General features: G+C 46.3%; 1 protein-coding gene across 1 annotated transcript; it reads right to left on the bottom strand.

The window, feature by feature from the left end:
* Positions 1-2,674: 2,674 nt before the first annotated feature.
* On the bottom strand, positions 2,675-8,303 carry PTGIR (prostaglandin I2 receptor). Its single transcript, XM_053473997.1, has 2 exons — positions 7,350-8,303; positions 2,675-3,561 (listed from the first exon to the last, which is right to left on the bottom strand). Exons 1-2 carry the CDS (start codon positions 8,151-8,153, stop codon positions 3,325-3,327), a joined length of 1,041 nt encoding a protein of 346 aa, XP_053329972.1. The 5' UTR covers positions 8,154-8,303; the 3' UTR covers positions 2,675-3,324.
* Positions 8,304-14,470: the final 6,167 nt, after the last annotated feature.

Below are 14,470 nucleotides of genomic sequence, written 5' to 3'. Positions count from 1 at the left end.
AGTATGTTTTATAGGCTCCTGTACGGGGGAACATGTATAGCCATACTTGGGAGTATTTCTGATGAGCTGACTTTGAGACCTTTAACTCCTTCTTCATTAAGGGTATATTCCCTAAAACCAGGACCTTATTTGCCATTTTTTTACATATTCGTGTTACAACCATGATAACCTTTACATTTTTACTATACCTCACGTTATATACACACCACTGATACAAGTTTGTAGTCACTGGAACACAGGAGTGATGGGAGTGATAAAGGGCCATTGGAGCACAGGAGTGATGGGAGTGATAAAGGGCCATTGGAACACAGGAGTGATGGGAGTGATAAAGGGCCATTGGAACACAGGAGTGATGGGAGTGATAAAGGGCCATTGGAACACAGGAGTGATGGGAGTGATAAAGGGCCTCTGTACGTCTATGAAGAGATTCCATTAAAAATCAGCCGTGTCCGGCTACAATAGTCATTTACAACATTAACCCCGTCTGTGCTGGATTTCTGATCCATTTCATGTTATCTTCATTTTAACTACCACCTGTACTAATCTCTGCATAATCCTATTTATTAATCAATAAATAAAAACAGCGCAAGTAAACGCCTCGCTGGCAGTTCATAAAAGCATATGTTGTTGCTAGGCAACCCATGGGATGATGCCGAGAAAATTACGAACGAATACCCATAAAGCGTTAACTGTTTCTATTGTTGAATAACTGCAAGAATAGCTTTTTTTGCCACAAAAACCTTAAAAGCAATACTTTATATTGGGGACACCGTTAGGATGAGAAATGGTTGTGTGCATTGTGTGGAACGAATAAAGTTATTGAAGGTGACATGTCACTTCAGCGCCACGTATTTTTTTCAGTTGGACCCCTCCCGAGTGTCCCTGTTTCAGACCCGATCTCTTTTTCCTCCCCTGATGCCCCTACTTTCTAGATGCCCAGAATGTTTCACAGGGTTCTTAAAGGCCCCGAATATGTATAGAAACAGAAGGAAATGTGGCATTAAATTACTTAAAGGGAAACTCCATCCATCGTTTGAACTCTAATGCATATGATGGCTATGTGGTCCCATATGCAGCCAATCATCTGACCACGGAGGAGGGCAGCTGCAGTAGCAGGGCTGCAGCTTCTGCATTCTTGTGGTTCTTTTTAAGAATGCATATTAAAGTAATTGAAAAGTACTTAAATATCCATGTTTTTTTACTGGGGCTCTCAGGGACATTATCCCATTAACTAATGCCTGTTAATAGGTCACACAATCACATCAAACCTCATCACCGCCTCCTCCTAGCGGCGGCTCTAACCATTCATCTCCCCCACAACGACAAAAGTGTACCTATGAGGTCATCCAAAATTCTAGTTAATGCTGTGTACTAGTGTGTTGTTCAGCGCTTTGGCTCTCAAAGGGTGAAATTATTCTGTTTTTACCCCCTCCAACTGCGCGACCGTGACAGCCGGGTCCGTCACCCTGAGATCTGGAGATTGGTGTGAAAACCCTGAGATTCAGGGTCAGCCCCCGGCAGTTAAATGAATAGATCACATAATATTGGTTTATTTCGTCAGGACAGCGACTACGCGGCCATTCAAAAGTTTGGGGTCACTCAGCTGTAACGTAATCGCAAAAAGGGTTTCTAACCATCAATGAGGCTTTTAAACTTAAACTTGGATCAGCGAACACAACGTGCCATTGGAACCCAGGAGTGATGGGAGTGATAAAGGGCCATTGGAACCCAGGAGTGATGGGAGTGATAAAGGGCCATTGGAACACAGGAGTGATGGGAGTGATAAAGGGCCATTGGAACACAGGAGTGATGGGAGTGATAAAGGGCCATTGGAACACAGGAGTGATGGGAGTGATAAAGGGCCATTGGAACACAGGAGTGATGGGAGTGATTAAGGGCCATTGGAACACAGGTGTGATGGGAGTGATTAACCCCGTCTGCGCTGGATTTCTGATCCGTTTCATGTTATTTTAATGGACAAAATCTGCTTTTTTTATATACTAGATTGGAACATTATGTTCACTTATATCCTCGGACCGTCAGCCACCCTCCGGCATCCACCTCGGGGGTCAGCCCTCCAGAGCCCTTTTCTGGTTTATAAAATGTATTTACAAACATAGAAGTTGATGGCAGATAAGAACCATTCGGTGCGTCTGGTCTGCCTGTTTTTTCTGTAAGGAATGCAAACCCCTATCAGTCGTTGGTCTCGTCTTAGATTCAGGAGCCATATGTCTATCCCGTGCATGTTTACATCCCCTGGCTGTATTACCCTCTACCACTTCTGCTGGGAGGCCATTCCATTTAGAAATTCTTTACAGTAAGGGTAATAAATAGAATTCACCTGCAAAAGATGCTTTCAAAAATGGTAAAATTGGTGAATACTGCGCTATAAATGATCGAATAAACATTAAATATTTTAGAGGTTCTTGATCCAAGGAGAAATCTGATTGACTTTTTAGCTTTTTTTTTGCCTTTTTTTGGGTCCCCAGCGGGAAGGACAGGTGGAAGGATTGAACTGGATGAACTTAAGTCTCCTTTGTTACATAAGAACAATTCATCCCAGCGCCTGGCGTCCGGCCCCCATACTAACTTGATCACTTTGCCACATTTAGCCCCAGTGGACGGGGTGTAGCGTCCGCTCCGCGTTCCCATCCGCAGACCCAAATAAACACGCTTTCGTCCAAAACTATTTATTTACGTCTTTGAAAAGCTTCTTAAATCTAAAAAAAAACACAAAACCTCTGCGGTCTCGAAGGCCCAACCCAATTGAGCTTCTGTTTGGCCTGCCCTGTATAATGTATAGTTTAATCAGTGAGATGTCTTCAGTCTCATTACTCACTGAATTATACATTATACAGGGCCGGCTCAGCCCTTAATGCTGGAGAAACCTGCCAGTGGTGGCCCTTCGTAATGTATAATAAACGAGGGAGCTGAAGCACAACTCTCCTGTCGACTGTCTCTTTAGTGAATAACCCTAATGTAATAATAGAATGCTACGGTGATTGGCCATGTATGTAAATGACATGTAATCTCATTCCGTGTGCGCTCGCGCAGGCAGCTTGATCGTAAATATCCAGCAGACCAGCCCCGCTTGTGTTCTGCTGCCACCTGACTTATCGTTCCACGACGGGGGTCTTAGCTGGGGCTGTTTAGAGGGGTATTTTGTGTTATCAGCAGTCTCTTCCTCTGCGTGTCTCAAAGTCCATGAACACCACCTCTCTTCCTACGTCCAACGAGATCTATTCTTCTGGTCTGTCTTCTCTAAAGCGGTGAGGTCTCGCTCTCCTCGGTGGTCTCTCTCTCTCTGTTCTCATTACACGTCTCTCAGGGTACTATGGTGGTCCTCGTGGGTGAAGGCTCCGGGGAGCTGATGATGGAGGCCGGTTTGGTGGGATTGCCCCAGGCTCTGCAGACCAGAGACTTCATCTTCCTGAACACAGAGCCTCGGAAAATGATGAAGATCCAGGGGTCCACGATGGGGTTAAAGGCACTGAACCTGAAGGCAAGCAGGTCTGCGCTCTCGTTCTCATCCTTGTAGACGGCGCCAAGGAAAGCCCGGAGCTGCGGTATAAAGAGGGACACGTTAGGTTCTTTCCGGGGGAAGGAGATACAGGGTGCACGGCGAACGCCTGTCCCTCCAAATGAGAGCGGGGTCATGGCCGTCATTCGCCATCGCATGGGATTATTATTTATTGTTTTATATAGCGCCTTCATGTTCCGTAGCGCTGTACAATGGGTAATCAGGACAAGTAGCATTTAACATAACAATTCAACTAACATAAACAGGCGGTAAGGAGGGCCCTGCTCGCAAGAGCTTACAATCTAGAGGATTAGGTTCCATGTCCCTCTGGCCTGAAGCTCTCATTTCCATAGGAAGACAGCGGAATTCCACCAACAAACTCAAGTCACGGGAGGAAAGGATTGCAAGCTCTCCAACGTTCGTTCCAAACGTCTACGGACAGTCACCAAAACAAGCGTCCTCCTCCCGGAGGGGTGAGATGCTCTGCAGAGGGAGGACGCTCTTGGCTGCGAGACAATCTTTTTGGAGCGTATTCGGAGATATCACGTTACTGCCGGTCTTGGTTTATTAGGTGATGGATGATGTGAATGGAGATATAACGTGTTTGTGAAAAGAAGCAGCTACAGACATCCATGGCCCACCACGTCTCTCCCCCGGCGCCCACCACGTCTCTCCCCCGGCGCCCACCACGTCACTCCCCGGCGCTCTCCTCCACCGAGACACGCAGATCCCGCTCCTCCTTCATATTGTAAATTCTGTACTGTCTCAGCCATGGGCTCTGACAATAACCTGACACGTTTCTTTCAGAGCAGACCAAGTTCTTCAGGACTGCTCTCTGTCTCATACCTGCACACACTCTAACACACGCGCACACTCTAACACACACTCTAACACACGCACACTCTAACACGCACACTCTAACACACACTCTAACACACGCACACTCTAACACGCACACTCTAACACACGCGCACACTCTAACACACACACTTTCCGTCAAAGCTTTGGTGTGTATATTAAAATGACCTATAGATTATCATAATCAGTTTAATTTGGTGATATTTTGTTTTATTAATAATAGTACTAATTATTATTATTATTATTATTATTATTATTATTGTTATTTACAAACAAGTTTTAAACTAAATCTAATATTTATGTGAAATAAATCATATCTAATTTCAGAGCTCATACATGTTCTGTCCTGATGTGCTCTCCATTGTCCCCCCGCCCTTCAATCAATAAATGATTGTAGTGTATAAAGCCATAAAATGTAGGAAATTGCAGAAGTTGTAGCGAGTGAGATTGATACGGATAAAATACAAAAAAACGACACAGCAAAAGATTTAAAGTTACCAAATCTTTCAGTACTTCAGATATCTTTAGATGAAGAAGAGACCGCTGAGGTTCTGAAAGCTTCTGCTCGTCCGATCTTTTTCTGTGTTGTTTAGATGTTGGCGGATGTCTTGTGACTGTCTGCTCTGGTTTATGAGGTGATGTATGATGAGTCTCCCGGGGGGCTTTTGCACGCTGTGCGGTCCACACAGTACCAGCCTCCCTCGTTATTGGTAATTAGGGTAGATACTTAGATTAGGCTCTCAGCAGGGGTGGCGCTTAAAGCAGATGAAATGAATTTAGATGTGCCTGGGGTAATAAGCCTGTCCTGGTTTTGGATTGATGGGAGGCGCTGGCCTCGCTCCCCGAGCAGCGCATGTACATATAAGGCCAGACTCCCTCAAGGTGGCAGCCTCCTCCTTACCTTCACAGATCCCACCATGCCTAGGGGTGCCGGGTTTATTCCCTCAATGACAACCTGTACCCCCCAACAACCTTCCTTAACAGCCTCCAAACATCCGTGTACCCAGCCGACACCGCACCATACAGCGCCAGCCACTCACTCGTACTAACACACGCACATTCTGCTTCACACGCACACTCTAGCACGACACACGCGACAGTGCCGGCAGGTAAACAGAACGCACTCCACCAGTCCCGGCGTCTCCATTCGTTCCTCCCAGTCCCGTTTAATACCAGCGGCATAACATTTACACCGTGACACCAGCTGGGCCACCCCAACCGGTTACTCCCCCACCTACTTCTAGATTGTGAGCTCCTTAGAGCAGGACTGCTCTTACCTTGTGTTTCCGTCTAAATTGTTATGTGATGCATTCATGTCCTTTTTACTCATTGTACAGCGCTGCGGAATATGATGGCGCCATATAAATCAATAAATAATAATCCACAGCAACCATTCAGCACCCAAGACTCATTCATCCTATTCACGGGTCTGCGCATGTGACTGCGGGTACTCGGTCTTTAAATCAGAGTATCCAAGAGACTTGCTGCCCCCCCAAACGGGCCGTCCGTCAAGGCGATGGGGCCTTTAAATTCTGACCCCGTTCTGCCTGATCACCCCACAGCCGTGCTGTCATTCACACTGCCCCAGCCGTAATCACACGGAGTGCCGGCCTCCCCCGGCCCTCACTCCAGTCCGTTCTGCCCCTTGCACAGGGTGCCGGACTCCCTCACACGTAGTGCCAGCCTTATAGAAACATGGAATTTGGCGGGAGATCGGCCCCATTCGGCCCCCGTCTAGTCGCCGTTTCTCCTGCTGTAGAGACGCAAACCTTAATCAGACGTTGGTCTCGTCTTAGATTCAGGAGCCGTATACCGTCCCAAGCATGTTTAAATCCCCTCACTGTATTACCTTCTACCACTTCTGCTGGGAGGCTGTTGCATTTATCTACCACCCTCTCAGTAAAGTAAAACGTCCTTACATTCCATCTAGTGCCTCTCATTCGAATGTTTTGAAATAAAGTCCTTTTAAGTATTTAAATGTCTCTCTCTTCTCCTCCCCCAAGCCGGATATATTGAGATCTCTAAGTCTTTCCTGATCATTCAGCGATTTATTTGCCCTTCTCAGAATGTCAGCACACATCGCCCGTCAGCACGCCCGTCAGCACGCCCGTCACCTTACAGTGCTGTCCTTCCTACATGTCACACGCGGTGAGCGTCCTAACATACAGACGCTGTACGGTCCGGCTCCTAAAATCCACCGTCTCTCTCCACCAAGCACCCGACGAAAGGCTGACCTCCCTGCAAACCACATCAGTCTCTTTCCACAATAACACCCGGACAGGATAAGAGTGATCCTGACGCAAAGCTACCGCTGGAATGTTAACCCTTCGCTTTTACTAAACATTGTGCAGACGTTGGGGTTATTTGGAGACCGAATAATTAATATAACATAATAAGAAGCAGACGGCTTTCCCGATATAACCAGGACTGCGGAGGATTCCGTCACGCGTTCATTCTGTATTCATTCTTATTTATTAATGATTGATTAGCAATTAGTGAGTGATCAGCGGCCGCTAATCGTTAATTTAACACAAACCGTCCCTAAATACCCCAAAATACTCCCAGTGCCGACATCCTTCTCTCTTCCCCAAGCTGTTAACTTCCCTCTACACTCCGAGTCCGCACTCCTCATTCTCACTTTGTAAGGTAGAGCTGGAAGCTGAATGCCAACCTCTGCCAGGGGCAAGTAAAGTACCCCCAGGGTGTGTGATGGGCATTTCATAGACACGTAGCCTATCCCCGGCATCGCTATCCTACATTGCCAGCTCTCACTTATTCAGAATTACACTACATTAGTCCCAACTCCACCTCACACTCACAGCGCGAGTGTATATTCATCTCACCACCTGCTCAGCACACTGGAAAAGCCACCCATATCCCACCGAACCCTCGCGCCCTATTCACGGAGACCTCATACCTCCTCTTACACCACCAGCGCTCCCCACCTTGCCCAACAGCGCATAAAACTTACGGTTAGGGGTACGGAGCACACCATGAAGATGACCGTCATTAGCGTCAGGAGGATAAGATGCTCCAGCTCTTCCTCTCCGGCCCCCAGGAGCCAACCTCGAGCGCCCCCCCTCCGCAGCGACCCTCTCCGAGCCCGCTGTCCTTTCCTCATGCGGCACAGGCTGACAGTCACTGAGATATTACACACCAGAATGGCGAGGATGAGGAGCCCCGTCAAGCTGGAATAGAGCAGGGAGAAGGCCAGGATTCCTCTATTGCCATCGCCACTTGGTATGGCCATCCGGATGAAGCACCAAGTCCCCGGGCAATACTGTTTGTGCTCACCGACTCCCACCACAGGCAGAATGCAGAGTAGCGTGACCAGGATGTAGGCAGAGGGCAAGGCTGCCCGGGCCAGACTCTGGCCACCACCATGCTGGGCATATACATACGGGTGGCTGATTGCCAGGCACCTCTCTAGAGCCATGAAGAAGAGGATCATCATGGAGGCCAGGTTGAAGAACGTCATCGCGAACGCGAAGAGATGGCAAAGTGAGTCGGATCCCAAGGCTATGAGAGAGGCTTGCTGAGCGTAGGACACGAAGACGATGGGACTCAAGATGCAAGTGCCCAGGAGGTCGGTGACTGCCAGGCCGGTGACCAGGATACAAAACGGGGAGGCTCGGGCTCTTCGTTCCCTCCGGTGAACCCCTAAGACCCCCAATGCCAAGAGGTTGCCCACCACTCCTGCGGCGAACATCAGAGTGCTGACCACGGGATTCCCGTTCTCGTGTACACGCGTGGCATTCTCGCACGAAGGGAACATGTTGCTTGAGAAAGATGATGGGGTGTCACCACGGGATCACAGATGGTGGCAGCATCTGTCCTCTTCTCCGTGATCACCCCTCTTCTGTGGAGCACACCCTCTCCTTCTCCCTCCCTCTCCCTTTTTTCACTCTCCCCTTTAACCCCCTGGGTCCACACCCCTCAACAGTCTTTAAAAGTTCTTGTTCGGTGTCTCGGGTCGCACTCTTCCTCTTTCCGAGCGTCTCTCCTTCACGTGTCTCTGGTTTCTCTTTTCAGTTCTTCTCATTCAGAATCTCTGAGTGTGTAATTCTCGTCCTCTCGTCCTCTCGTACACTTTTCTCTCCCTCTCTCGCTTGCACTTGACTCTCTCTCTCTTGCTCTGACTGTGATCTGCGAGTCCTCAGACCTACGGAGAAGTGTGAGTGCGGAGGGAGGAGGAGAGTGTTTCAGGCAGAACATGAGATTAGACAACGAAACGCAGAGAGGAGGAAAAGACTGCAGAGCGACGGAAAAGAGCAAAAAAGAGACATCAACACAAAGAATAAAACCACCGAGCAGGGAAACTTCTCTCGTATTCACTAAAGTATAAGTACGAGTGTGCGAGGTCTAGTGACACGCGTGTGTGACGGGAAGCTGATGGTGAAAAGTGATTGTGTGACAGGGAATGTGACAGAGCGAGTGTGCCGGTGTGAGCGTGTGGTTGTGTTTGATGGTGATCTGTCTCATTTCCCTCGCCTCTCGAGCGGAGGAGCGTTAGATGTCAGCACTTTTTTTTTTAAGCATTCGCCTTCAACAAGCCAAATCATTATAAAATATGCAGTTTTTTGTTTTTAAGGTTAAAATTGCGGTTATCTATAAAAAAAATGTATTCTGGTGCAATGTTTGAAATGATTTTATCACCGTAGCAACCAATGGACGTTTCCTGCCGTTCGAAATATAGAAATTGACAGCAGATCAGACCCGGGTCAGACCTTAATCAGTCGTTGGTCTCGTCATAGATTCAGGAGCCGTATCCCTGCCCCGTGCATGTTTAATACCCTCACTGTATTACCCTCTACCGCTTCTGCTTAGAGAATTAGCGCGCCGCCATGTTTTGTTAGACGATAACTCCCACAATGCTCAACCAGCATGAGACGGCGGGAGGATATTGACCTGATTGTCGGTTGATCCATTCGCGTCTACAGCGCCTGACACACATTGTGCAGATTCCGGGGCCGGTGACGCGAGCAACAGAGAGATGAGGAGCAGATACACAGTGTTTAGAGAGCGGCCCAGACAGGAGACATTATCATCTGCCTATGTGTGTGCGTGTGTGTGTGTGCATGTGTGTGTGCATGTATGTATGTGTGTATCAGTGTGTGTGTGTATATGTGTGTGTGTATATGTATATATGTATGTATGTATATATATATGTTTGAGTGTGTGTATACAGAAGACACAGGGTGCTGTATCGCTCTCTGTAGTGCTCTCTGTAACGCTCTCTGTTGCGCTCTCTTTAATGCTCTCTGTCGCGCTCTCTCTTTAACGCTCTCTTAGGTTTCATGGACCTGGGATGGAAGCAGGTGAAGTTACCGCTGCCACCTGATGAGTTCTGAGCGCCTACGCCTACCAAGTGTCTCTCTTCAGGAAGGCTAGTCCCCTTTTGTCTCTGTTTAGTTGGTCTCCTTCTTCTAGAATAATACTCATGACTTCACCTGTCACCGGGCTCGGGTCCTTCGTCATGAAGGCGGTGAATGACTATACGTTTAGAGTTCTAATCAGTACCCACTGTTTTTTCTTCAAATGTATGTTTTTAATTTGACTTTCTTCCTTTCTGGAAATTAAATTCTAAAGCAAACATTTTTGAAGCCAGTCGCTTTTCTTTTTTTGAAACTTTGTTTTCTTCCTTTAAGGAAATGAATTTATAAAAAAAAAAACGTATAATCCGGCTGAATTGATTTGTTATTTCCTCGGCCCATTTAAGAAATAGAACTAGTTTAATATTGTTTGAATACATCCAGAATATCCCTCTATAGAAGCCTCTCTCTCCTCCCCTGATGCCCCTCTCTCCTCCCCTGATGCCCCTCTTCTCTAGGGGCTCGGAATGTCTGCTGGATATCTCAGTGTTCTACACCGCATTGGGCCCACGAGGGGTGTGGTTGACCATGCAGTGGGTGGGGCACTGATAATAGCATTGACGTGGAATTGGGCGGGGAGTGGGAGTGGCTTAAAACTGCGGGCCCCGGAGAATGAGCAGAGAGACCCGGAGACCTGGGGAAGCAGCACTTAACCCGGAGCCTCCGAGTGAAACCTCCGGCGTTAAATGGTCACACCTGGGAACCCTCCGGGTTTGGCCCACAAAACTTTGCCCATAACCCCTTTTTAAATGGGGTGTTACCCGCGATGTTAGTGGGGGCCCACCGGCGTCAGTGGCCCTGTCCCGCAGGGGTAGGCTCCAGGTAGCCCAAGTTCCCAGGAATGAAATGGTCACCGGATTCTGAAGTATTGTTCATTCTGCGTATAAACTCCAGATTTAATTACAAACTCTTGTGGCTTTTGTGAACACCCGAGTTGATAATGAGAAAGTTTTTTTTTATTCCGTTCAGTAAATGGAGCTTCTCATCCCCAACATTCCCGTTATCAGTAAATGTACTTAGTAACTGAGCACTCTCTGAAGCCTTTCAAACGTATTAAATTCCACGAGGACTCTTTTCTGTACTTACTGCCTGTCGGCGCACCCGGGCCATGCATTAGCGGCCATAAATTGTGCAGTAATAGCTATTAACCTAATGAGTGATCAGGGAGGCTAAGTACATAGAAGATGATTGGTTCTCTTAATGGCAACCATAGAAAAAATTCAGATGGAGCTCACATGGCTTTCATTATGAGAACTCATTTAAAATGAAGTAAAGTCCGCCGAGGTTATAAAAAGGCTGAAACTGGGAGCAAACTGGTCTGAATGTAAACATGCGTGGGATCGGCGTCCGGCTCCTGAATCTAAGACGAGACCGGTGACTGATTAAGGTTTAAGTCTCTACAGCAGGAGAAATGGGCGACTAGACGGGGGCCGGATGGGTCACATTCTTTATTTCTATGTAATGCCACGTGTTTGCTTTTGAGGCTCTGGGGCATTTGGCTCTGCCCTTTTCCTGCCTATTTATGGCTGCCCCGCCCCCCACAGGCAGGCAGCTATCTCCCCGCCCATGAGGAGCACCAAGAGTGAGAATCCTGGAGGTCCATCTCTGAGAAGCCACCTGTCTTGCCCATCCACCGATCTGATTTCCCCGTTACAGCGGAGAGGCTGCGGTTACAGAAAGTGCGTCACTGAATTTCCTAAAAACTTTGTAAGATTTAAATAAAAATGTATGTATTTATATTTTGCTTGCCGTGCTGATTTACAACCTAGTTCCTTAGACACGTTTGCAGAAGTGACAAGTGGGCAATCAGCTGCTTTACTAGTAATAGTTGAGAAGAGTCCTCAACTGGACAGAATATTCCTGATATCTATCCGGTGCCCCAGTTCCCAGGACTTTTGGCCGGTGCCCATGGGCAGTCTCAAAGTAAATCCACGCCACACAAATGTGGCTGTCCTTATAACTGAATGCAACACAATGTCAAGTGCTGGTGGACGCCAAGACTCTTTCCAGAAATAATTCCTTAGCCACGTAAAAATTTAGATGATGCGTAATTTCTCAGGGAATGCTTAATTGTCATGTGACACAAAAGTCTTTGGTAGGTTGTTGCCCTAGAACCTGGAAATGCTTTAAATAATTAACCCTTGAGATGAGAAAAGATCATAGAATGTGATGACATATAAGATCCAATCAGTACCTGGTCTCATGTTAGATTCAGGAGTCATATGCCTTATTAGCCTCTACCACCTGTGATGGGAGGCTGTTCCATTTATCTCAGTAAAATAAAAGGATCTACTTATGTTTAGCGCTGTGGAATCTGATGGCGCTATATAAAATAATAATAATTGTCTAATTCTAAAATGTTCTAGAATGTTCTGAAGTACCTTCAGAAGTAATGTTCCCAGCCTCAAAAAATAAATAAATTTGGATGAATTCTCGGCACACGGGAAACGGCCAGGTGCTAATCTTAACAGGACTTACTATACAAACTTAGCCTTTCTGGTGATCTGATAGCCGTCCGGCACACAGCATGCGCGATTAACCCCACACTTTGTGCGTAAAAGCACTTTTTTTTATTTTTCTCAGGAAAAAATGAAAGGAGCTTACAGTGAAACTTTCCTTGGCGCTGTGAGAATTCCTATTGATTTGATATTTCGGCCAATGGGTTTTTATCGCCATGGCAACCAATGGCAAGCTATATATACAGCAGCTAGTCTTTATTGCGCAGAACGTCGCTGTCCCCGGACATAACTCTATTACTCTCCGGGTCTTATCGCTGGGAATAAACACACAACCCACATCTACACACCTTATAAACACACAGTTATCTGCTAGCACCACAGGGGTGTGGTTATCCATCGGACACGTCACAACCATCTGCACACAAACTACTGTGTGCTGTACAGGAGCATGCCTAGGGGCCCCCGGGGGCCGTAATGCTGGACGAAATCCTTTAACCTGTCCTGGTAAGGTTTATCCTGTAATCCATGAAGCATTTTAGTAGCCCTTCTCTGAACTTTCTACATCCTTCTGGAGATACGGTCTCCAGTACTGTACACAATACTCCAGATGAGGTCTCAGCGGTCCGTTGTACAACGGCATAAGCACTTCCCTCTATCTACTGCTAAAATAAATCCTCAGAAATAATCACCCCTAAATCCCTTTCCTCGCACGTCGAGATTAGGACAGTATCAAATATTCTATACTCTGCCCTTGGGTTTTAATGCCCAGATGCATTACTTTGCATTTATCTACGTTAAACCTCAGTTCCCACAGCTCTGACCATTTCTCCAGTTTACTGAAATCATTTGCCATTTGGCTTCTCCCTCCAGGAACATCAACCCAGCTGGAAATCTTTGTGTCCTCCTGCAATATCACTAATAAAAATATTAAAGACAGGCTTCTTTTCTCCCGTTCTTGCCTTTGGTGAACGTGTATTGGACAGGTCGGGCGAGGAACCTGTTTGGTCGCCGTATTATTGGGCCGTTTTGAGGCTTTCTTCCAAGCCGATGGTTGCCGACCGTTCCCTGCCTGTTATATTATAACTATAAGAGCAGCCTGACCCCGGCATGTTGTCCTGTGCGTTTCGCCTATAGGGCAGTGGGCGCTTTGCTGTAAATTATTTAAAAGTCAGACACATTATATTTGAACTTGTTCTCTGAGCATTAATAACTGGAGCGATGATGTATTAGCCGGTCATTCTATATACGAAGCCTACGTGACCAATTCTAAAAGCAGCCTCCGTTACGCCTTGTAAGCACGCGCATGGACAGGAACCGGAGCAAGGTGAGTGGGGTATCAGCATAAGCCCCAGGCACCGACTTTTAGAAGTATGCCCTTCAGAAGAAACACGAGCAACGACCTTGCCTTTCTACAACCGCATGACCCTACCTGGATGGTGTTCCAGCTGCACTCTCATTAATGAAAATATAAGAAACATTTAGGGGGTGATAGGAAGGGTTAATAAAGTGAATAACCTGCAATAACCAGAGACATCAGGGGAATTAATTGGGGAAAATGCTTGTCACTTATTGGCAAGTATTATAATAGATAGATGCGTTGTGATACACAAAGAGCAGACACACACGCTAACACATAAACATTCTAGGACTGGAAGTATACACAGGTGTTTGTGCGTGTTTATAAACACAAACGGAGCACAACATCCTGTATACTCACAAACCCGAGCACAACAACACACACGGACCATGTATAGGAGAGGTGAGAGCGGCTTCTGCCATGCAATTTACCCCCCCCACACACACATTCTTCTCACACTGACCTATTTCATTTACAACCATCTTAGATGGCTTTGATCTATACCTTATCAGCCTGTTGTTCTTGACCCATACACTGCTGCGAATGCCTGGCTGGTGATGTCTTCTCTTTAGTATTGCTTCAGACGTAATAAAGGGAGGATGATATTCTCCAAAGTTTCTAAAAGCGCCACCATATTATACAGCGCTGTTCATATGTGTGTATGTATATATATATATATATTTAAAAAAAAAAACATATATATATATATATATATATATATACCGTATCATAATAATCTCTAGATTGTCCACTTCCAACTGATCTTGTTATATTTTATTACAGATAATGGATATAATTACCCTCATAAATACTGCATAATAATATTAATATTGTTTTTTGTTTATTTACAGTAATACATAATATTCATATTTAATATTGTTTTAGTTTATTTTATTTTGCTAGT

This window comes from Spea bombifrons, chromosome 8, assembly GCF_027358695.1.
Source record: "Spea bombifrons isolate aSpeBom1 chromosome 8, aSpeBom1.2.pri, whole genome shotgun sequence".
Classification (NCBI taxonomy): Eukaryota; Metazoa; Chordata; class Amphibia; order Anura; family Pelobatidae; genus Spea; species Spea bombifrons.
Note: the sequence above shows the minus strand (reverse complement) of the source record. Positions and strands in the feature narration are given on the sequence as shown.

Excerpts from the sequence above, each read along its gene's own strand:
- PTGIR (XM_053473997.1), bottom strand. The coding sequence starts at position 8,153 with ATGTTCCCTTCGTGCGAGAATGCCACGCGTGTACACGAGAACGGGAAT. Across the intron at positions 3,562-7,349 it reads TGTGCTCCGTACCCCTAACC|CTCCGGGCTTTCCTTGGCGC; the intron begins GTAAGTTTTATG and ends TTTATACCGCAG.